Source organism: Vairimorpha necatrix, chromosome 1 (genome assembly GCF_036630325.1).
Source record: "Vairimorpha necatrix chromosome 1, complete sequence".
Lineage (NCBI taxonomy): Eukaryota > Fungi > Microsporidia > Nosematidae > Vairimorpha > Vairimorpha necatrix.
In genome coordinates, this window is record NC_088816.1 from 1045044 (window position 1) to 1068370 (window position 23327).

Sequence of the window (23327 nt, forward strand, 5' to 3'; positions counted from 1 at the left end):
ATTTATTTTTTATCTGTATAAGAAATCGTTTACAATTTTTATAATATTTTGCTCTTTTCAAATGGACTTACTCTACTTTTAATTTCCATAATATTTTTGATTCACCTAAGTTCATTAAAATAGCTTTCCAATTTTTTAAAAATATTTTTTCATAAAATTTCTTTCCTTTAAATGAAGAAGAAATGGATCTACGACTTTCATAAAATTTTGATCAATCACAAAGACATGTCAGACTATGAAAGATTTTTTATTTCATATAAAAAATATATTAAAGAAAATAAAAATGAGCATTTCGAAATATCAAAGGTGTTAATAAGCGCATTATATAAATTTAAAAAAGTTTTTCTATTGTCTATGACTTATAGATTAATTTTTAGCCTTGAAGTGGACATTAAAATAGACACTGAATTTTTAATTAAACATTTTAGATGTAAAAAACTTAGAAGTTGTTTATTTCCAGTTTTTAAGATGATAAATTATGAGTTACCAGAAAAAAAGATAGTAAAAATGTTATACGATGTTAAGTATGAAGATATAAATTTTTTCAAATATATTTCTAATAAGAAATCTCTTTTAGAAAACTTTTTAGTATTAGAAGATGAAAAATATATTAGAAAGCAATTATTAGTTATTTTACATACTAAATATTATTTTAATATGAATTATTATATAAAATTTTTAGGAGACACAAATAAGCACATGGGATTTCTTGTATATGAAATATTAACATTTATGATATTAACTAATAATGATAATATGAATATTCTAAATGACAATATAAATATTGTAAATAAAGATCAAGTTTATATAAAATTGAATAACAAAATAGAAATAAAATCAATAGACAATTTCCTGATTTATTTCTTGTGTTTTATGAAAAATAAACAAGAAATCTATGAAATGATAAAAAATAATAAAATCGAGAATATAGAGAAAATATTAAAAAATGAATATTTGATTACTGACAGTAAACTTGGAAATATAAAAAATATTAAATTATATTCTACAGATATAAAAAACAATGTCAATAATTTTAAAAATTTAATTTTTGAAGAAATTGACGAAGATTACGAGTTTTTATTTAGCGGGTCGAATTATAAAAATATTTCAGACTGTGTGGAATTTTAAACAAAAAAAGAAAAAACATTTGTAGAATTTTTAAGAAAGATTTTTTACTTAAATAAATTAATCTTTGAGTCCCCTATAAATGGTTTTAACATTGTTTAAAGAAGGAAGTAAAGTTTTAAGTGTGGCTTTATATAAAACATTAGTTGACATATTGAGCACAAATCAAATGACAAAAGACGAAGCCTTGAAAATTTTACAAGTCAGTGATCAACAAGACAAATCAGAAATTTATAAAAAATACAAAAATTTATATGACAGAAATGAAAATAAATCCAAATATTTACAGTCTAAAATTAAAAATGCATACGAATTTTTAACCAAATAAACGTCTTGTTTTTATTTAAATTTTTGCACATTAAAACCCATGAATCCAGAGAAAAAGGAGCTAGTCGATAAATCCAAAATTCCTTTGTTCGGAAATCTGAGCAAATTTAGAAATAAAATTGTGACTGTTGTTTTTACAAATAATGTGAAGATTACAGGGATTTTGATCTCCTACGACTACACATCAAATTTAATATTAGAAAAATATAATAAATGGGAATATGGGAAAAGAGTTTTATGTTTAGGAAGAAGTTTGTCATTAATATCATTAGGGAGTAGCACAATAATGTGAATAAACTACATTTAAAATATTCATCACTAGAAAGTATCAAAAAATTTGCATGTAAAAATTCATCATAATTATAATATCATGATTTTATATTGCACCAAAAATATTTTTTTTACATTTCTTTATCATTATTTGTTATATTTCTATATATTATTAATAAGAATATTATAAATAAATATATAACACACAAATAAGGAATTATTTGATTTCCCCTTGTGTTTTCATGTTCTTCTATTTTATTTCCTTCATATTCTACCCCCAATCTATGGATGATCATTGGCGCGATCTGTGTAGATTTTAAATATCTTTTTAGTGTTTCATTATTTTGCCTCCAATTGACTTCGTAAATTTCGACCGCGAATTTGTGCGACTCGTCAATTTTATAATTTTCTAGAATATTTATTTCTATTACAACTTCTTCTTGTGGCTCTAAAATCCCAATACTGGGTTTTACTAAATAATCTTTAGGGCGGGTTGTCTTGATTTTAAAGGCCTTTCTTTCTTTACTGGTGTTTGATACCTTCAAAAGGCCGAATAAAGAATTTTTATTTATTTTGATGAAGGAATTCGGAGTAATTTTTATGTCTTTCATTTTGGGGTTCAAAATGTATTGAGTTTTTTAAATGAAATTATTTATTATCCAATGTGTATATTTTCACCATATATTGTCTTTTATACTTAATAATTTGTAAATATAAAAAAATAACTCTGCATATTTTTAACATCGATTTATATTTAAAAACGATCAAATCTACCAAACACAATCTTGTCTCTGAACATGTGTTGTACTTTACATTTCAAACATATCGAGATTGTGTTTGATAGATTTGATCTTTAAATATCGAATAAATAATAAAGCGCATTCATCATTTAAACAATTTGACGACGAACAAATAGACTTAAATCTTTTTATAAACCAAGAAGAACTTCCTACGTCAGTTTTAATACATTCTAATGGCTATTGAATTAGTATAGTGAGCGAAACCTATACTCCAATAATATACTATAAAAAGAAAGATTAGACAACGCACGCACGATTGATTGATTTTGGACTTGAAAAGTGCATCAACGCTTGATAAGAAAAGTTGTTTACAGTGGGACTAGTAAACAAGTGTTCTAAACTTCCTGCCTTCAAGATATCTGATTGAATCGGGTTTTTTACAAATGGCGCGATTATAACACAGTTAAAATTTTCAAATGACATTAATTACCTTTTCAAGGATTGTCAAATAAATTAGCGAATATTTTGGTAATGAATAATTTAAACATCTTTCGTGAAAATACTTTAGAGAACTTTTTTGTTGTTTAGAACCGCAAATAAAGCAAAGTATGCAGAGGTTTGCGAAGTCAGCTTGAGTTCGATTATAGTGGTAAAAAAATTATTTGAAAAATACAGGTGTTTTTATAAAAAAGAAAAAGGTCATATAGTGGACTAAAACCACTATTGCTTTATATAAAAATGTCCGGGAAGATAAATATAAGATAAAAAACATTAATAGAAACTGAAAATTAGAGTACTTATGCCTCTAGTTGCCAATCTATTAAACGCTATATGGGAATTAGACATAGTAAAATCTCCTGGAGATAGCAACAAAGGGGTTTAACTTTTTAGCAATGATTGGTGCTTAGTGAAAATCGCATAGGTAGTGCCGATTCATAAATTAAATGTGAAAATGGACATTTGTTTAACACATAGACACAGTGCCCAAAAACCATTAAATCTTTAATGGTAAAGAATTAAAAAATTTGCGAAAACTAAAAATAAATCTGAAAATATGTTTTCCTTGTAACTTACATAAGCCTGCAAAGGAATTTATGGGACAATGAGAGTAAAGTCAAAATTTTTACTGTATTTGATTCGTAAGATTTATCAACCCGCTGTGCTATATTTTGAGCCCAAATAAAGTTTTTTTACAAGACCAATATCAAAAATCGACATACAAGAAGATAGTGTTTAAAAAAGATAAGAAAGAGTTTCAAAAACAAATTGATAAAAATTTGGAAGTTTATGATCGTAAATATAACACGAGCAAAAAGAATAATTATACCAATAATGGTACCCAAAAGATGGGAGATGGTTTCGAGCATTGTTTTTTTTCAAAAAGAGATAAAATTGTAAGCATGGAAACTGTAGAACATAAATTTCTTTCTCTAGAAATCTGATTAAACAATGCACGATGCGGATTTAAATCACGTCAAGCTTTTAAAGGTATGGTGTAGTCCAGATTTCAAGTATATTAAGACCAAAGTTTTGAGAGTAAAATCTTGTAATAATAAGAACTCACTTTAAATAACAAGATTTACTTGAGTATATGAAGCATCTCGTTTATGAATTATTCCTTTTTGCGAGAATTTTTCATGTGTTGTAAATATTTCTCATCGAATATTGAAAATCTACTGCTTTCAAGCGAGGACGGGCAGTCATTCACAAAATGTTCACCCGCACAATTCCCACAAGTTTTTTTTACTTCTTCAATCTCTTTGTCAATTTTATATTCTCTATAAACAGCAGGACAGTCGAACACGGAGTGCGAAGCAAATGCGCATTTTTTACACAGGGTTGATTTACTTTCTGTTTGTTTATTATTACATTTCTTACTTAAATGTCCTCTTTCTCCACATTTCTTACAGATGACATAAGGACAATCTGAAGCTAAGTGATCTCTTGTGCAGTATAAACACGCTTCTGTACATTTTGCTACTTTATATTTTATTCCTTCAGTATTTACTCCCTCTGGTACTTTTTCAAATTTACTGTGGTATAAAGAACTAAAAATATTGTAAATATTTAAATTATCATCATTTATCAATTTTTTGACTTCTTCGTCTTCTAAATTAACAACTTCAAAGCCGTCAATATATTTGGAGAAATCCAAGATTTTCTTCGTGCCCATAAATTGGGGCTTAAAATGCACAGACAAATATATAAATATTAATAAGAAATGCATTAATTAAGTTAAAAGTACAAATGCAAACAAAATTAACATAAAATCAAAAAAATCATATCTTGTTTTTTTAAATTAAATTTTTTATGGTTTAACGGAAAAATAAAGTTTTTAAAATTTTCATAGCCCGAGTTATATTAATATTTTTGTAGCACAATATTTGTAAGAATGAATTTTAAAAACTATTCATTGTTTGAAATTATCATAGTTTGACAAAAGGAGTAATTTGTAAAACGACGTTTTTACAATAAATTTAAAGAATATTTTAAGTTTTAAAATTTTATTTTAAATATTAATTATCTTTTTTATCTTCATCTCCAAATACTCTAGGCTTTAATATTTGAAATGAACATACAAGATCTTTATTAACATTCATTATAGCTCCGCAATTATCAAATTCTCCACAATAATTTGGTGCTGAAAATATTGTCACTAAAGATCTAGATGCAAAAAACTCATAACCATCTTCAACTACTTGATGAGCTCTACAAATAAGATCTAAATTTTGTGTCTCAAGGAAATCTTCTACTATATCAGCGCCAAATGTAACTGACACTCCTCTGTCATTGTACCCCCAGCCAGAAATAGCAGGCTCTGGGTCGGCCCACAATAAATCGCACAATAACCCCGAGTCTGGAATGTCAGTGGGGCGCGCTATGTTTTTTATTTGATTTAAACTTTTCAAATCTGGCGATATTCCGCCGTGCATACATAAAATTTTAGAATCAACTAAAGCTGCTATAGGCAAATAATTAAAACATTCTGTAAATAAATTCCATAACCTAACGTCGTACCTTCTTTTACACTCGTCATAGAAGCCGTAAATTTTATTTATGCTAGCGCATTCGTGGTTTCCTCGCAGCAGAAAGAAATTGTCAGGATATTTAATTTTGTAAGCCATGAGTAGACAAATTGTCTCAATTGACTGTTTGCCTCTGTCAACATAGTCGCCTAAAAAGAGATAATTACTAGTAGGCGGAAATCCACCATATTCAAAAAGTTTAAGAAGATCGTAATATTGGCCATGTGTGTCACCACATATTTTTATAGGAGCTTTTAATTCGAGAAAAGTCGCTTGATTTTTTATAATTTCTTGTGTGGTTTTACATAAGTAAACTATTTCCTGCTCTAATAAATTTACATTTCTTCCCATTTTACTGTTCTTTACACTAAGAAGTTTGTCTATAATTTTGTCTATGTTTATTTCGATGACCATCTAACAGCCCTTTTTTAAAAAAATAACAGAAAAATTAAAAAAAAACAAAAATCAAAATGAAGAAAAATAACTAAAGAAAAATAACTAAAGAAAATTAACTAATGAAATTAAATTTGTAAAATAAAAACGGAAAATTTTAACTCTAATGTATATATTCAAGACTGTATAAAATTTTAATAAATGTAACAATATATTGTAAATTTATTAGATAATTTTATTTTTTATTTTTTTGAATAAAATCCAATTTCTTCTTAATTTTCCCTTCATTCAAAATTAAATTTAATTCTTCAATTTCAAGCTTCTCGTTATTTTCTAACCTCTTTTTTAACATTTCAATATTAGAAATTTTTTGAATTAGTTCTTCTTCTGTCTCATGTAACTTATGTTTAATCTTAGGGACTGGTGCTGTGACTTTAAAAGTAGATTTCCCTTTTAAAATAGAAGGAACATAAACTTCTTCCCGCTTCTCGACAATCTTTTCTTCTGGTTTTTTTAATATTTCAAACTTTTCAATAGGTCCAAAAACTGCAGCATCGTGTAAACATTCAAAATTTTCTGTAGCTATTAATCTACCAAAATAATCATATTTTGATACTCTATTATCTTCTTTTAAATATTTTAATGTGGATACATAATAATAACTACCTGTTGTATCCCATTCTATTTTACTAGCACCTAATTCATTGGCAGTAAAAAATTTTTCTTTTGAATTTTTTTCGAAAACTTCGACATTTCCAGCCAATTGCTCGAAACCAGCAGTAACAACGTAAGATTCCTGATGATTAAGATAAATTCGATTTCTAATGCCTTTAGGGAACTTATCTATGATATTAAATTCGTAATCAAAACATGTAACATATGAAGGCTGATTGCCATACACAACACAGAACCCATCAGAAATAAATGTAAAATCTAAAATATTCGTCAATTTATTAACTCTTAAGAATGTATTTTTGATTGCGTCGTACAAATACAAAATTGTCGATGCAAAATATGAGTTTTTTACGTAAGAGGTCGAAAGATTCAATAATACAAAATTTTCATTAGAATTGGACTTGCATTGAATATTTACGAGAGAATTAAATGAGCCAAATTCATTAATTCCTTCTTTATCAACTTTATACAATTTAAATTCGTCTTCGTCGTTATTATTTTTCCGTTTTGTCGTAGCTAAAATTGCAAATTCATTGAAAACAAAGAATGATTGATAATTATAAGGAGATTTATGAATTACCTCTTTTGTATTAATATCTTGAAGTATAAAATCATTGTCTGTTTCATAACCTACAAGATTGTCTGAAATATTGAAACTATTAATTTTTGATTTCGTCAAAACAAGTTGAGAATTTGAGAAGACAAATAAATCTAAATTTCTAAGGAGGAGGCCGATCTTCGAGCCATTTTTAGACAATTTCAATTCGTGAATACTAGTTGATAACTTGCACAAACTTGAATTTTTCAAAATAGAAGAGAGAGCTTTTAAATTTGAAAGATCAAATCTGTAAAGATCATCATTTACATTGTACACTAATATGTTGTTATTTATAACAAACTTGTCTACATTTTTTATAGTAATTTTCTTATCAAAAATATCAAGAATTAAGTCATTTGAAGAATGTGCTAGTACAGGCATTTGGGGGTGTAAAATTAAACAATGTAAATTTATAAAAATACGTGACAATTTTTTCATTTTATAGATCAAACAGTTTTTTCTGTCTTTGACTTAAAAATAATTAAAATATACGTAAAAGTACTAAAAAAATGTGAAATAAATTTGGTGATAAAATTTCTTATGTTTTTTATTCATTTTTGACACTTTGATTTTTTGAATCCTTTTTTTAAGGGTTTAAAATAAGAAATAAAATTTTCAGCAAACAAAAGTTAAAATTTTCACATTGTCAAAAATATGGCAGACTTTCTGTTTTAAATCAAGTCCTCACATTTGTATATTTGTTTATTAAAAGTTAAATTTTTAAAAAACTAATTTAAGTACGTAGTACTAAAAATCAAATTAAATCAAGCTCAATTAATAACATTATAAACATTCTTTGTATGTTAATAATTACAGAAGCTAATAAAAAATAATTTTTTTTTGGTTTTAGACAAAAAGCGCAACGTAAAAATTTTACATTTTTTTGGTTAATTATAAGCTACAAAATGTAAAATTTTAAATTAAATAGTCAATTAGCATCTTTTTGCAAAAAGAAATTAGACGAAATAAGAAAATAACACAAATATACCCACAACATCGTATAATAAGAAAGTGAAAGATCCAAGACGCATCGGCCCGAGCCCGGATTTTTTTTGAATTAAATGTGAAGACACATAAAAAAAACGACGAGTTAAATATAAAAATTTAATAAAGAGGTCCCATATTTTAATACGAAAATTTTCAATTTTGTATCTTTTAATTTTCATAAAGCAGGAATCCTACTATCTACGATTCAATTACTAGAAAATAATGTATATTTATGAGGACCAGACCTTAGTTTTAATTGATTGATTCCTGCTTTGTTATGAATTTCACGTGATGTTTGCCGTTGTAGTAAAGACTGCTTTAGATAGATTTTTCTCATCACTATGCAAGTAAATAACTTTCAATCTCATTTTAAGAAAGGTTATCATGTTTTGAACTATACAGTTGATCCTATTTGATTCTTTTTCCTTGTCAATATGCCTATTGTACTCCTCAAACAAGTACAATTTAAAATAATATTGGACATTATAATCGGTGTTTGACGCCTTTCCCTTCAATTGTCAGTTAGTCTGTTCATGTTTCAATTTTTCCACCTTTATTTTTATACTTTCTGCCTTCTTTTTTTTTTGAAAAAAACATTCTCTGTGAACTCGAGATACCAAAAACTGATACATGTGTGAGTACTTAAGTTTTAGATATCAAAACTTTCTAATCGAAATAAAATATTTAAAGTTATTTTGTACATATATATACGGAGTTGCAAAGCATGTGGCTTTTCTATAAATATTAGCCGAAAATTATTCCTTACGTGATGATTTAGGATAATATAGGAACTAATTTTCGGGGCATGAATACCAAAGAACTCCGATTAAAACCTAAATTGATTCTATATACAAACAAGATTTCTTAAAAGGACTTTAAAAAGCCAAACTATGTCAGTCAGACATGGGCTTGATACTGATCAGGAAGGGGGTTTTGAGAGTTCACTGTGTGGATTTCAAAGGAAACCGGGAACCTTCGGAAAAGATCTTAAGCGTATCTTATGATAATTAAGTAGTAAGTAAGATGCCATATTGTACTCAAATAAAATATTTTTTTTTATCCGGGCGTATGAACGAAATTTGTATAGCCTTTTGTATAAAAATATCGAAACCTGTTTTAATTCTACATTTATTTCGTATCAATCAATATAAAAAATTTCCGTCGTTAATATTATCAAAAGAATAAAATTCTACATTTTTTTTAGTTGGAATAAAATTATCACTAGCCAAATAATTCCCTCATTGAACCTTGACATATTTGTCTATCATCAGAAAACCTAGAAATGCAATAAAGGTAAATTATGTTCTAAAATTTTTTGCACACATGTCTTTATAATGCAAAACATACTTATTTGATTAAATTCCAGACAAATATGTGTAATTTTGACATGTTTATATGAATGTTATAAAAAATATGTACTACTTTACCGGTTGAATACTGATTATAAATGTAAAAAAATAAAACATTTTGCAACAGACCATCGCATTTTTTTCAATCATAAAACTTAGGCATTATGACGACCTAACATGCCACCAGTAGTTAGAAATCTATTTTGTATTTATAAAAAGACTAAATAAAGCTACTTGTACCGGCTTGCTATAAATTAGATCTAGAAAAAAAAAATACCCACAAAACAAATTTACTTTGATACGAAGAGTGAGTTAGAAATGAGATTTATGATTTAAAATAATAATGAATGACACCAAAATTTGTTTATAGTAAGTTATAGGTTGTACAGATATACTTTTGAACATGTTATAATTTTATTAATTCTTTTTTGAATGTATATGTATAAAAATATGAGATTTTTATGAATCAAAAATAAGCTCAAGTCGGGAGAATAGATTGCGCCCTTGAAATATACTACATTATAGGTTTTAAAGTTATTATAAGGGCAAAAAAAGTTCAGATATAATTTTTATTAAAATATATAAATTTGATGACCGCAAAAACTTTAATTGTTCCGTACAAATGCTAGAGTTCGTCTGATTATTGAATCTAGACCAGCCGGGTTCATACGATTTCTTATCAAAATAATTTTACAAACAAGTCTCCCGCAACTTATACGACAATTAAATTCCAAAGAGTTGCTAACCCTTCTTCTGACTTATAGGCATTTCTAACCAATCTAGCCTTCTAAGCTTAATTTTTGCTTCTTAAACTTTTGACTAGAAGGAGCTGAACTTTTGTTCCCTTTACATTGAATTCTAAGCTGTTAAGATCCATGTACATGCCCCATTTATAATTAATTATAACTGCACTTTACATAATGACAGGAAACACAAAACCGTCGACTTGAAAAATTGCAGTTTGTTTATTTGTTGATAATTTATCAATTATTGTACATTTCATTCAACTCTTCATAGATCTCTACAACAAATGATGATTTTATAGCCAAGTGAGTTAAAATACTATATATTGAGTTTAGAATTGTTTCTACTTCAGTTTTTATGAAAAAATTTTCATATTTATACAGTATCAACTCGTTTATCATATTTTCCAAAGTTTCTATTATTGGAATATATTTAAATAGAGAAAATATTTCAATATTGTAATTGTGAATTTTAATTCTATGAGAATTTGGTAATTTATGTTTTGGAAAATTTGCCTTCATATCGTAGACTTCAAGAAAAATTTGTAACGTCTTTATAAGTTCATAAATTATATTCTTAATTTCTATAGGAGCTTCGGATTTTATTATCATTTGTATAACATTTGGCAGTTTTCGTTTATTTATTTGAAACTTATTTTGCTTTTTTATTTCTCTAATTGCTCTGTAATATGCCACTGCACATTCATCGATCCTTGACGGTTTTATAAGCTTTGATCTTTTTTTACAATTTGTAAATGATTTTAGTTCCATCACTAAGATAAAATGTTTTATTCTTACTTCACACGCAGCCAAATAATTTTTCATCTTTTCAATCGGATATGAAGATTTTGTTGAATCAAATTCTAAAGAAGTGGTTTCTTTTGATTGTTCAAAATCCAAAACATTACAAGAGATTTTTTTTGAGACATTATTTTTTTTTAGTTCAACATTTGCCTTATAGTAAAATTCATATTGATATGGAAATTCCAATCTGTAATTGCTAATTCTGTTCTCGTATACTGTAATATTGGTGCAATCATTTGTAATTAATTGCGCACAATAAATAAAATTAATCGTTACAATCATTTTATGGGTGCAATTTACAATATTTTAAAAAAGCTGCCTGGGATAATTTTATTCGCGACTATATGTTGAAAAATAAAGCATTTAAAAAAAAGAAGTAAAAAATTGTAAATATGATAATTTTTATGACTTTTTGCTTAAAAATTTGAAAGCGTAAATATTTCTCCGTAATTATACCAATTTCATATATTTTATGGCGAAAAAAGTATTTTTCCCATAGATAAAAGAATTTACTTACAAGAAAAGTACATAATCAATTGTTCAAAATGAGCTGATTAATTAATTACGATTTTTATAAAAATTTTTTAAGTGTTTTTTAGAATAAATTCATTTTTTTGTTTAAATTTCAAAAATCTCTATAAATAGAAATTGAGTTTTTTTAACAAGTATGCTTTGTATTTAATATTTTTCTCATCTTTTAATTTATATAAAACTAATAAATTTTTTTTAAAATAAATTTCAATTGATCGGGGTACCAAAATATCCTATACACTAATAAACTGTGATTTTTGATTTATATACTCAAGGGCATTCAGCATGAATCATCTTTTTAAAAAACGTTGACAGCATAATAATTTATGTTGTTATTGTGCATGAGAATTTTAGTGAATTTAAAACCTTTTATTTTATTATCTACAAAATTCTTCAAATTGTTTAGCTAAAGCAATATACTAGTTATAAATAAAAAAATGTATCACAAAAATGAAGTGGGTTATAGTTAAAACATTTGCTAATATTCAAAGGTAAATAATCATTATTTTATTCATTGAATAATAACTTTATTTTGTATTATTTTTAAATGAAGAATTAGCAAATTTTGTGAAATGAACTTAAATTCATTAAAAATTCCTACTAGCTTTAATTATAAACCTCCGACGTGGAAAAAATATCAATACTGACTATTATACTAATTTACTTATAAATATTTTATGAAATTGTCATTTATGAATTTTCTTATGTTTACTTCAACTGCTGCGGACTCTATCCGTTCACAGCACCTTCTAGCCACCTCAACTATATTTACATTCAGATCCTTCCACGTAAAATTCCTGCCGGTGTTCAAAGGAGATGCTCTCAGTGACTTCTTTATAATTCTCATTTAGATGTAATTTTAGATACAAGTCGAAGGGCTGATGGCATTAACATAATTGCTGCGGTATGTTGTCACGATTCCGTTTCATGTCATGACGTATGATATTATTTAAAAATTTGATTTGTACATTAGGCCCAATTTAAGATACTAATTTATAGTAAAAAAAATTTACATTATATCTACGTTTTAGTTTTTTTTAATTTTATTATAATATAATCATGATTCTGTATCAATTGGAAATAATTTTATAAACTTTTTGTCTTATCAAAAAATTAAACTTTTTCACAATATCGGGCCAAATATCTAAATTTAACAGTCGTTATATTTTTTTTGATAAAAATTGTGTGAAAACATGAATTATAATCTAATATTCATAATATCAAATTATCTGGATAAAATTTATAAAAATATTTATAATCTTAAGGAAATAATTGTCGCGTTTTTAAATGCAAATAACCACGATTTTTGTATTTTTCTTTTTTTATATTTCATAAAACTTTCATATATGAAGAAGTGTAAAGTTTTGTAGTCTTTTTAGTTTTATTGATATCAAATACTTTTATTTAATGTATCTAACTAGTGTGCTATAACCTGGGGTATCTAAAGTTTAAATTTATGATAAAAACAATTTGTTTAAGAAATATAATTTTGAACTTACAATAAAAGAATCAGCGGATGCGTTTGTCTTTTACGTAGATTTAATAATTAAATTGTTGTATGTATACAGTTATAATTAACTTTAATTTTTTTATACATCATTTAACATCATTAATTACAGATCTAAGCATAGATTAGATATTTATAAAAATTTTAATTTGATTATATAGAATTTTTGTTCGCTTTATGTTTGAATAAATTAACTCGTATTTGTTTTTAACTATATTTTAATTCTACAATAGTTGTACTTATCTTAAAATTCAAAGAAAAAATAATCTACAATTAGAACTAGATATATTATCTACACAAACATTGATTTGAAAAAGAAAAATATAAAATTATACAAATTACAATGTAACCCCTCGTAATAATATGCATAGAAAAAAGCATAATTGCAATATATAGAAAAGAATGATTTTAGATATAAATTGAATTTACTCAGGATTCAAATTGTTGAAAAATGAAGAAGCCTCTTTGACAATGTTGTACATTTCCAGTATACATCATAGGTTTAAATTTCTCTAAGAAAAAGGTTATTATAAATTTGTTTTTTTCGTTTACATTTTTTAGTATGAACCATATTATTAACCTCTTGTAAAAAATTTATTTTTGCCCAAAAAGTTATAATTTCAAAAATTATAATAGATCATTTTTATATTTTTTGCTTCAAATACAATACCAAACCAAGATTACGTTAAGCTAAAATGAAATTCGGGATGTCTTTCAAAGAATTTTTTATTATTTTGAATACAAAATTGTTTAGAATACCAAAAATCAGGATGTCCCAGGATTTATCACTTTTTATATTTCAAAGATACTAACAGAGCACAAAATTTACATCTGATCGTTGACTTTTGAAGATCCCTATGAGCAAATCGTAGGAACGCAAGCGATAAAAATAAAACTAGATGCGAGGTCCAGAAGAGGAAGCATTTAGACAAACTCATCCTCTTTGGTGATTTAAAAGCAATAATTTTAGGACAGAAAGTAGTAACCTTGACTAATATAATTTGTTCTATATAAATGAGTAACGCAACAAAATAATGATTTTGACTAGAATATTTGAAATACTATTACTTTTGCGTAAAAAATACATAAAACATATCAGCGCATGAAGCTATATTACACGTTTTTACCATGCTTATGCAATTTGCTATGTTAACATAAACAAAAAAACAAAACAGCATTCTCGAAATTAAAATTTAATATCAAAACCCTTTTTCAAATTTTTAAAAACTAGTAGTTTATTATTCAAAGTACATCTTTTTAAACTTATTATAAAATTTAATGAACCCATCTGATCTTTTTTTACGTTAATCAATCGCCTTTTTAAGAGTATTTAAAATTATAATTACTTAATGCCAGAGAGAAATATCTCTTTGTGTATATTATGCGAAAAATTTGCCATTCTTCGATAGTTTCAATCATTAGTATATGCTTAAACAATGAAAATATTTTGATATTTTAATTATGTTTTTTTATTCTTTGAGTATTTGATACGTATCGATTCAATTCCATTTTAACATCAAAAACTGACCGGAAAATTTAAAAAATAGTTATGTATCTTCTAGTCTTGTTCTGACTATCAAAATGATTACCCAAACTTGCCACTTATTAATAATCTCCGAAAGAAAATATTTTTAAATATATGTTTCTTAATTTTTGTATTTCAATTAATTCCATCATAATACTTCTCAGCATGTTCACTAACCTTTCTACCTTCTTAATTTGTTTTTTCTTGTTGGTATTGATTTAAGTTTCATGACTACGATAAAATCTTTAATTTATTTTCACATTCAGTTAAATAGTCGATGGTCTCATCTTTTCTGCTGTAAAAAATTTGTAAATTCCCATCTATTGTATGGTTTATGTGTAGAGATGCTGCCTCTATACCACAACAAGAAGGGGGGTAGATTGATATTTTTTTCCTGTTTGTTGTTTATTTTATCTTCAAAGTTATCTTTTATAAAAATCATAGATGTGCAATACATCTTACCGGGGGTTATGTGAGATAAGATTCACCTATAGAAAAGACCATGGATATTATCTATTGGTGGATCTCATCTATTGATATAAAATATTTGAAATTTCTTTTAAAATTTTTTAAAACTTTACCTTATGAAAAAAAAATCTATAACGGTAGAAAAAAAATTAAAAGAATTACAAATTTGCGTGAAAACAATGGTAACATAAGTATGACTGCTTTATAGTTGCAGATATCTAGGAACATAAAGGGTCATTATATCAAATGGTTTTTTTTATATTAAATTTTTTACCATTTGGCTATGAAGTGGATTTTATATATGGGTGGATCTCTTCTATAGAAAAAATTCCCAATTAAAAAGTCGTAAAATTCGACTTTTGTGGTGAAACTTATAGCACGGAACCCCGGCACTATGACTAGATACAAAAGTTTGCCCGTATTCAATTGTATTAACTGCGAGCTTTTAATAAAATCAAATTTAAAAATCATGAAGGGGTAAATAAAGAAAAAATTTTACAAAAATATACTTTATTTAAGTCTAGTACATGAACAAATACATAAGAATTTTTTACTGGGGGTTGATTTGATTTAGCGTAATAATCTATTATTTAAAAACTTTATGGGTCGTATTTATATAATGCAGTTTATCATTTCAAAGCTCGAAAAACTGGAGTTAAAAATTATTTCTTTCATGATTACTCTCAATTTGCCATGCGCAATCGAAGATTTAAATTTTTTAAGAAACTATGGAACTTAATTGAAGAAAAAGCAAAAGAATGCAGCACGCACCTACTCTATCATAAGAGTGGCAGCTGTAGAGCCATGGATCATCATCAAACATGTAAAAAAGGCATCTGTCCATATTTACTTAAAACAAGCAGTCAACATAGAATATCACTTCGATATATCATCAGTGATCGCATATGAGCATAGCATGAATTTCTTATAATTGAAGATCCTTTTTGCAATAATTTTATGGCCGAAATATTTTTTATATTCGGAATCTAGCAAATCATAGAAATATGAAACACTCCAGCATTGATTAACGTTCAAGTAGTCTTGATTGTCAAAAAGTTAAATAAGGCGGTATCTAATATTAGCTGATTTTCAATTTTTTTGTCTCTATACTATTGACATTCTAAAGTCACAAAATTGCTTTTTAGAAACAGCATAATGGCATAAATTTCTACACGCAAATAAGAAATTAATATACAAAGAAGATATTAACGTATCCATTGGTCTTTTTTACACTCAATATTTATACAACTTTCTTAATCGTTACTTTAAAGCATCATTATTACAGAAAAAAATTCAAATTGGCAAATCAAAGCGTTGTATTGATAGATTAAAATGAAGTATAGTTAGTAAGACTAATATTTGTTTATAATCAAAAAAATTCGCACTTTAAAACAATAGAACGTATCTTGAATATTTTTTTGTTAATTTATTTCGCAAATTGAAACATTTTTTCATAAGATTATATAAGTAAAAAACGCCTTTAGATTTAGAAAAAACGCTAGAAAGGACGCTATTGAATTCATGTAGAGTACTGAATGGTGTATAATGTTAAGCATTTGAAGTTCTATCTGAGACGTGATTCTACAAGACCTATTATAGAGAGTGAAATATGAATGATGTCTTAACAGACGTTATTAAACAAAAAATAGTAAAATTTTTTATAGTTTATAAAATTACTGCGTGTTATCGTGAGGCATGGGCCAATGAGCAAAAAGCAAATGGTAATAGTAGACCCTAGATATAGCTTACACCTTAATACTCGGATCATGTAATTAGATCCGAATATGATATAATGTATATACAAAAGGTAGGCGATAGTGTTATAAACCACAAAAGGGGCTCTTAGAGCCCAAATAAACGGGCATTTCTAAGCACGATATGCTGAAAGGTCATGTAGTCATTTATAATATAATTTAAAGCCTTGAATTAATATATTTTATTTGCGCCCTCTGTATCTTAATTGAAAGATCATGCCTGCCTATTACTTACAAATTCTAAAAATTTGCCGAAATAGCCTTGATAACTTGTAAGTATCATCAGTGAAAGTAAAGGATTTGCAATAAACAATAACGGATGATTATTTATAGCATTAAAATCAAAAAAAATTTAAAAATTTTATGATAATGTATCAATAATATAAAACAACAATATTTGATTCATAAATGTCTATAAAAAACAAATTTAATATCATATTTAATGATTTTTTAAGCTTATATGAATTTATAGGGAAAATTCGCCATTAATAAAATAAAAATTGAAAAAATAGACCTTAAAACCAGAAACAAAATGAATATATTGGTAGTAAAATTTCATCTTTAAAAGATATAAAGATCTGATTCCTTAGAAAAAAAATTTCAACAACATACTGTTAATCCAGCTCTTATTTTCTAGTATTATTTCTTACTTATAGTTTTTGTCTGTAGATCGTTTTTTCCCTTTCGCTATCATAATTAATTTTTAAATCACGATTTCCAAACACATTTTAAGCTCAGGTTAAATTGAATATAGATACTCCGGCGCTACTTAAAAATTTGCACCCCCTAAAAAAATACGTTCACTGAAAAAAAAATATTTGGTATAAAATGAGATAAAATCAAATTTTAAAGGATTTTTTTCCGGGGGTGCGAATTTTTTGTAAAGGTATTTTGAACGTGAAATTTTTTTATTTTATCTATCCCTTATAATGAACAGGATGATGGACGAAATGCTTCAATTCAATCCATCAATCCTATTTTCACTGATAATGACAGGGCAATCGACTACGGATTGAAGAACAACTTGTTCTATCCTTGTATTCCCCGTACTAATGATCAGTGCAAAGGAATTATGTTTATTCAAAACATATCTTTGTTTTCTTAAGGAAAGGGGTACAAATGTAGCAAAAAAATTTGTAAACGAAGATGTTCATAAAATAAAGGTTCTAAATTTAAATCTTTAGATATTGAATTTAAAAAAAATTCTTCGTTGCATTTATTGTTGGTGTTTGTCATATACTAATTTTCAGGCTATCAACATGTGTGAAACTTCTGAACCAACATATATTTCTGTAAAAGAAATAATAATGGAAACAATTTCCAAGTCTTCTACTGTTGTTACAACGATAGGTGGAGTTGGTCAGAGGATAAAAATAGACGAAACAGCTATTTGTAATGGAATTATAAAATCGAATCCGTCTAGTCGATTGGATTCTGAACTTGGAATTCAGTGGATAATAGGAGGTGTATTGAAAGGAAATTGTAGAGAGTTTTTTGTGGAACTAATACCCGATAGAAAATGGGAAACGATTTTACTAATATTAAAAAAATATGTAAAAGTAGGCGCGGATATAGTAACTGATGGTTATCCATCCTATCCACGTGCTATAGGTAAATTTGGTTCTCACCATAGTGTGGTAAATCACTCTATGGGATTTTGTAATGAAGAAGGACAAAATACAAATTATGTAGAAAATATGTGGTCGCATCTTAAGCATGATTATAGAAAGAGTGGAGGAATTAATAAAATAAGAATTAAATGTTGGTTAGATGAGTTCAAATAGCAAAAAAAATATAGAATATTCAAAACCATTTACAATCAAATTAGCCTTCGTAAAAATAATTGATATTTTTTCTATGTTAAAGTAATTAAATTTTTGAACTAAATAATATGTTATAACTGTTTTTTTAAATATTTAAACTTTTGTAAATTCATATTTTCATAAAAATATTGTTTTAAATATAATTTTAAGGGTTAAAAATATTTTTTTTTATATAAATTAATTGGTCAATGTAATTTTTTTTAGGGGGTGCGAATTTTTAAGTAGCGCCGATACTCCAAAATTTTTTGCAATGAAAAAGTGAAATCCTCTCTTTATGATATGCGAATGGTACATTGAGTTCTTCATTCGATTTTATGTCGTTAAAATGAGCTGTTCCAAAAATTATTTTTTTAAGCATTATGATCTCGACATTGAAAATTATAAAAGCTTTTCAAATTTGTTCCTATATTTTATATTTATAATTATAATTTAAGCCTCAGGAATTAAAGGCGTATTTTTTACCTATCAAAATAAGTAAACAAAAAATCCAAGATAAGAGCAAAATGATAATGTTTAAGATTAATTATAACGTTGCTAATGTTCGGGGATTTTAAAAGGCTGGCGAAATATTATATTAACATCATTATTAAGACAATTATCATAATGTATTGCTTTTTCACATATATATATATATATAAGCATGAATAACTCATTGAGAACGGCATAAATAATGGAATAGATTTTATATTAAATATATCTCGTTAAAATTTTCCCTTTAATATTAGTTATACGCGGTAGTAATTACCTTTCTCGAAAGATCAATCCTTCAGAAGCAACATATATTTTTTTTTGTTTTTTCTTATCATATTAGACTATTTATTATATCGCCATCTGAAAGACTATTTTAATTTGAGTTTACTATATCATTGTGATTAGATTTGTGATACCTGTATATTATTTTTTATATTATACCAATATAATACTTTTCTTGTAAATCACAAAAAAACAAGTTTGTTTTTAATATCGATACCAGTATATTTTTAACAGTTCTTAACTCTTTGTATAATTTTAAGATTCGCCTTTGGTTTCGATATGCTTTATTTTTATCATAAATATTCTTTTCTAATTTTATTTTTTTTCGCAAAGTCAAAGGAAATTAATGTTTTAAAAGAAATTTTATACATCTTTTAATGTCTTAAAATATATAAAAAAGTTGATACAATTATTATATATAACGATTTTCTTTGTATAGTTTTTTTTTAATTTTGGTTTATAGTTTTATGGGGGTTCTTCCTGTTGCTGTATGTTCGCAACATTTTTCTTTTTTTTGAGGAATTTTTGAAAATTTTCTTTTATACTTATGCGGTCTATCCCATTAACTATACAACGTCGCGTTGGTGTATAATTACACTTAAAACAACGAAGTCGATAACGTATTAAATTTTATAATCTTCACATTATTCTTTTTTTTAGATAAGAAACTATATCATTATTTATTGTATATCTAAACGAACTATTTATAATTTTTATGTCTTATTTGAATCTTGATGAAAAATTTTATAATTTCCTTTTTATTATATTCAATATCATTTGTACTTTAATTTGAATAAACTTATTTTTTTAGTCATATAAAATAAGCTCTTTATCATTTTTTCCACTTTTATTATTGATAAATATAGTTTAAAGGCAAAATTGTTCTAAATTTGTAGTTATATATATATTAATTTTGTTTGTGTTTGATTTGTCATGTGCTGATAAGTTTCATTGTAAATCATAACCTTAATAGAAGAAAAATTCATAGTTTATAAATTTTATAATTTTGTCTTTAATTTCTGTACAATCATTTGGATATTCTACTTTCTATATTTTATGAAGTTGTATGTAAGTTAAAATATGCAAATCATTTTCCTTATATTTTTTATCTGTCTAGTAAATATTTTTATATGATCGTCGTCTATTACATTATGTCTGTCTGTTATCGTCGTTTAACTTTGTGCATTGAATTTCGGTCCCATTATCAATTTAAGGTGTTTATAATGTTTTCATATGTAGATAAATACTTTTATTTACATTCATTTAATTTTGTCCAATTGTGAATTATATTTAAACGCAGAGATCTGTGAGGGTGTTCCCGTTTTTTACAACATTTTATGGTAATTGTTTGAAAACCATTTTGTTTTTCTGTCTTTTTGTATTAAAACTGAAAGCTTTCATGTGAAAAAAATAGAAAGTAATTATTATTTTTAAAATCATATACGTCGTCACTTTCCTTTTCATTTTTTTTTGCTGTGACCACAAAAATAGTCGTATAAATTATTACAAGACAAAAAGATATTTATTACATGGGATTATGCTATATTTTAATTAGTTTCTAGATGAAATAGAAGAAAACTAGATATCAGTTCTTAAGGTTCTAGTAAAAAATACATAAGTTATCGATTTTTTAGCCAGCTGGAACCAGCAAATCAAAACAAAAAAAAATATGACTTATTTTAGCAGTATTGCATTTAATATTCATTCATATCAAGATTTTAAATATTTCTTTAAAAAAAACCATTATTTTTATAACGTTCTATCTTTGACATATTAAGAGTAAAATGGCCATCGTGGAAGTTAAAAACAATTAATATAAACTATGTTAATTAACACAAAAAGATCAAAGATTATATATAAGAGTTTTATATTGCGTTATGTACACGCAACAACAATAATTTTAAGTAACAACCATGTTAACAAAATTTACAATATAATCGCAGACAATATTGTAATAAGCAGAAGGCGGACAACGGAATGTCCCTACAATCACATCTAGATATTATATTAACCATTTTGTATATGGTGTACACATAAGTGCATTTTAGTTAAGACAAAAGGGAAGCAGAAAAACTTTTTGGATTAAATGTGGACCAGATACACAAACATAAAAAAAATAGAACTCCTACAATAGACATAAATTTGGCTAATACCTTTAATACTATTATTTTTGAAGATACGTTCTTATAGATTTTTTTAGTATTATAAATTTTTTGTCTAAAGTTTTGGCATTTAATTTTATTTTGTTTAATAGACGGTATTTAGTGAAAAATTCAGCATTAAGGTTTGATATTCATTATGGGTCAAAGTGCATCAATTCGTAGTTTTTTTATTTTTGATCATATAAAATGTGATATATTTGTATAATTTCTATCCCCCATTATTATAAATAAAGACATGGGGGCGATACCGAATCGTCAGTTTACAAGTGTGGACTGTGGTCTAAAGGCCAAAAAGTTATTAAAGGAAGTCAGAAGAATAATGTATAGGTTGGAGATGGAGGAATTAGAAATCAGTTTGTGGAAGCAGAGAATATTTATGGAAGGAAGTGAAGAAATAAAAAATTTTATGGTAGAAAGAATTAGTAAAGAGGACGAATATTATAAAATAATTGAGAAATTAGAGGAGGAAATATGTAGAGAAGAAAGAACTAAAAAATAAGAAGAAAAAATAGGAGCGAACTTATGGAGGGCATAGCTGAGAATGTTAGAGAAACTGTGAGAAAAGAAATTCAAGAGAAAGATTTAGTTTTAAGGAGTACAGTACAAGAAATAAGAAATAATAGGAATTGTTTTAATTGTGGTAAATTTGGCCATATGGCTAGGAACTGCTATGTAGGAAGGAACAATAATCAGGAAAATAATAAAAAGTTTAATAAGTACTTAAATTTAGACGAAAACCAAAGTTGTAGTAGCAGTAATGATAATAAAGAATATAAACCAAGTGGAAAGACAAAACGAGTTAAGTTAAAGGAATGTAATAATAGTGATAGAAGACATAAAGAAAGAATATATGCGAGCAATAAAGAGACGAAAAGAAGATTACTGAAGAGGGAATTTACGTTGGAAGATCTCAAAGCGGAATATGAAGAAGTTTTTAAACAAGGAGATGAGGTTATAAGTTATTGTACATTAGAAAAGTGTAAGATAGATACTCCAGAGGGTAAGAAGATAGTCAGAAAGGGACAGACGATCCCACAGGCTTTGATCAAACAGACTGAGGAATATATTAATGATTTAGAAAATAGAAAAATTATAAGAAGATCGTCTTCGGAATGGCGAAACCCAATAAGAGCGATACTTAAACCAAGTGGTGAAGTAAGAATAGTTAGTAATTTTATAGGATTGAATGATTTAGTCGAGAAAGACCCGTATGAGCTAACGAATATGAGAGAAATAATAAGAGCTACGCAAGGGTCGATAATATTTACCGTTGTTGATTGCAAAGAAGCATTTTACCATTTTGAAATCGAAGAAAAAGATAAACATAAGACGGCGTTTGAATTTAATAAAAAAGTTTACGAATGGAATAGTATGGTGATGGGATACAAAAATTCCCCACAGATACTACAGAGAACGATGAATATGATTTTTGAAGATTTGCGAGGAAATGGTGTTGAGGTATACATGGACGATATAGTAATACATGCCAACAATAAACGTAAACACGATGAATTAGTAATAGAGGTTTTAGAAAGAATTAAGAGAAATAAAATGAAATTAAATATTGGGAAAATACAGTTTAGACAAGCGGAAGTAAAATTATTAGGTGTGACGCTGAATGGAATAGACATGACGGCCGACGAAATAAAGAAAAATGTCGCCTTGGAGTATCCGGATCCAAAAACTTTGACGGAATTGAGGAGGTTTCTAGGATTGACTGGATGGTTCAGACCATTTATAAAAGATTATGCCGGGCTGACGTTGAAA

The 23327-nt window shown here is 26.4% G+C and overlaps 8 protein-coding genes across 8 annotated transcripts; 3 read left to right on the forward strand and 5 right to left on the reverse strand.

Moving 5' to 3' along the window:
• Positions 1-171: 171 nt before the first annotated feature.
• VNE69_01191 (uncharacterized protein) lies at positions 172-1128 on the forward strand (the record flags this gene model as incomplete). The annotated part of the gene is made up of 1 exon (XM_065472325.1): positions 172-1128. The coding sequence occupies one exon, from the start codon at positions 172-174 to the stop codon at positions 1126-1128; it is 957 nt and encodes a 318-aa protein (XP_065328397.1).
• A 79-nt stretch (positions 1129-1207) lies between these two features.
• Positions 1208-1453, forward strand: VNE69_01192 (uncharacterized protein; the record flags this gene model as incomplete). The annotated part of the gene is made up of 1 exon (XM_065472326.1): positions 1208-1453. The coding sequence occupies one exon, from the start codon at positions 1208-1210 to the stop codon at positions 1451-1453; it is 246 nt and encodes an 81-aa protein (XP_065328398.1).
• A 39-nt stretch (positions 1454-1492) lies between these two features.
• Positions 1493-1744, forward strand: VNE69_01193 (U6 snRNA-associated Sm-like protein; the record flags this gene model as incomplete). The annotated part of the gene is made up of 1 exon (XM_065472327.1): positions 1493-1744. One exon carries the CDS (start codon positions 1493-1495, stop codon positions 1742-1744), a length of 252 nt encoding a protein of 83 aa, XP_065328399.1.
• A 109-nt stretch (positions 1745-1853) lies between these two features.
• VNE69_01194 (vesicle-associated membrane protein) lies at positions 1854-2333 on the reverse strand (the record flags this gene model as incomplete). The annotated part of the gene is made up of 1 exon (XM_065472328.1): positions 1854-2333. One exon carries the CDS (start codon positions 2331-2333, stop codon positions 1854-1856), a length of 480 nt encoding a protein of 159 aa, XP_065328400.1.
• Positions 2334-4074: 1741 nt separating this feature from the next.
• On the reverse strand, positions 4075-4635 carry VNE69_01195 (TRAMP complex RNA-binding subunit; the record flags this gene model as incomplete). Its single annotated transcript, XM_065472329.1, has 1 exon — positions 4075-4635. The coding sequence occupies one exon, from the start codon at positions 4633-4635 to the stop codon at positions 4075-4077; it is 561 nt and encodes a 186-aa protein (XP_065328401.1).
• A 343-nt stretch (positions 4636-4978) lies between these two features.
• On the reverse strand, positions 4979-5902 carry VNE69_01196 (serine/threonine-protein phosphatase; the record flags this gene model as incomplete). Its single annotated transcript, XM_065472330.1, has 1 exon — positions 4979-5902. One exon carries the CDS (start codon positions 5900-5902, stop codon positions 4979-4981), a length of 924 nt encoding a protein of 307 aa, XP_065328402.1.
• A 214-nt stretch (positions 5903-6116) lies between these two features.
• Positions 6117-7535, reverse strand: VNE69_01197 (eukaryotic translation initiation factor 2A (IFA2A); the record flags this gene model as incomplete). The annotated part of the gene is made up of 1 exon (XM_065472331.1): positions 6117-7535. One exon carries the CDS (start codon positions 7533-7535, stop codon positions 6117-6119), a length of 1419 nt encoding a protein of 472 aa, XP_065328403.1.
• Positions 7536-10473: 2938 nt separating this feature from the next.
• VNE69_01198 (uncharacterized protein) lies at positions 10474-11319 on the reverse strand (the record flags this gene model as incomplete). Its single annotated transcript, XM_065472332.1, has 1 exon — positions 10474-11319. The coding sequence occupies one exon, from the start codon at positions 11317-11319 to the stop codon at positions 10474-10476; it is 846 nt and encodes a 281-aa protein (XP_065328404.1).
• Between the last annotated feature and the right edge of the window lie 12008 nt (positions 11320-23327).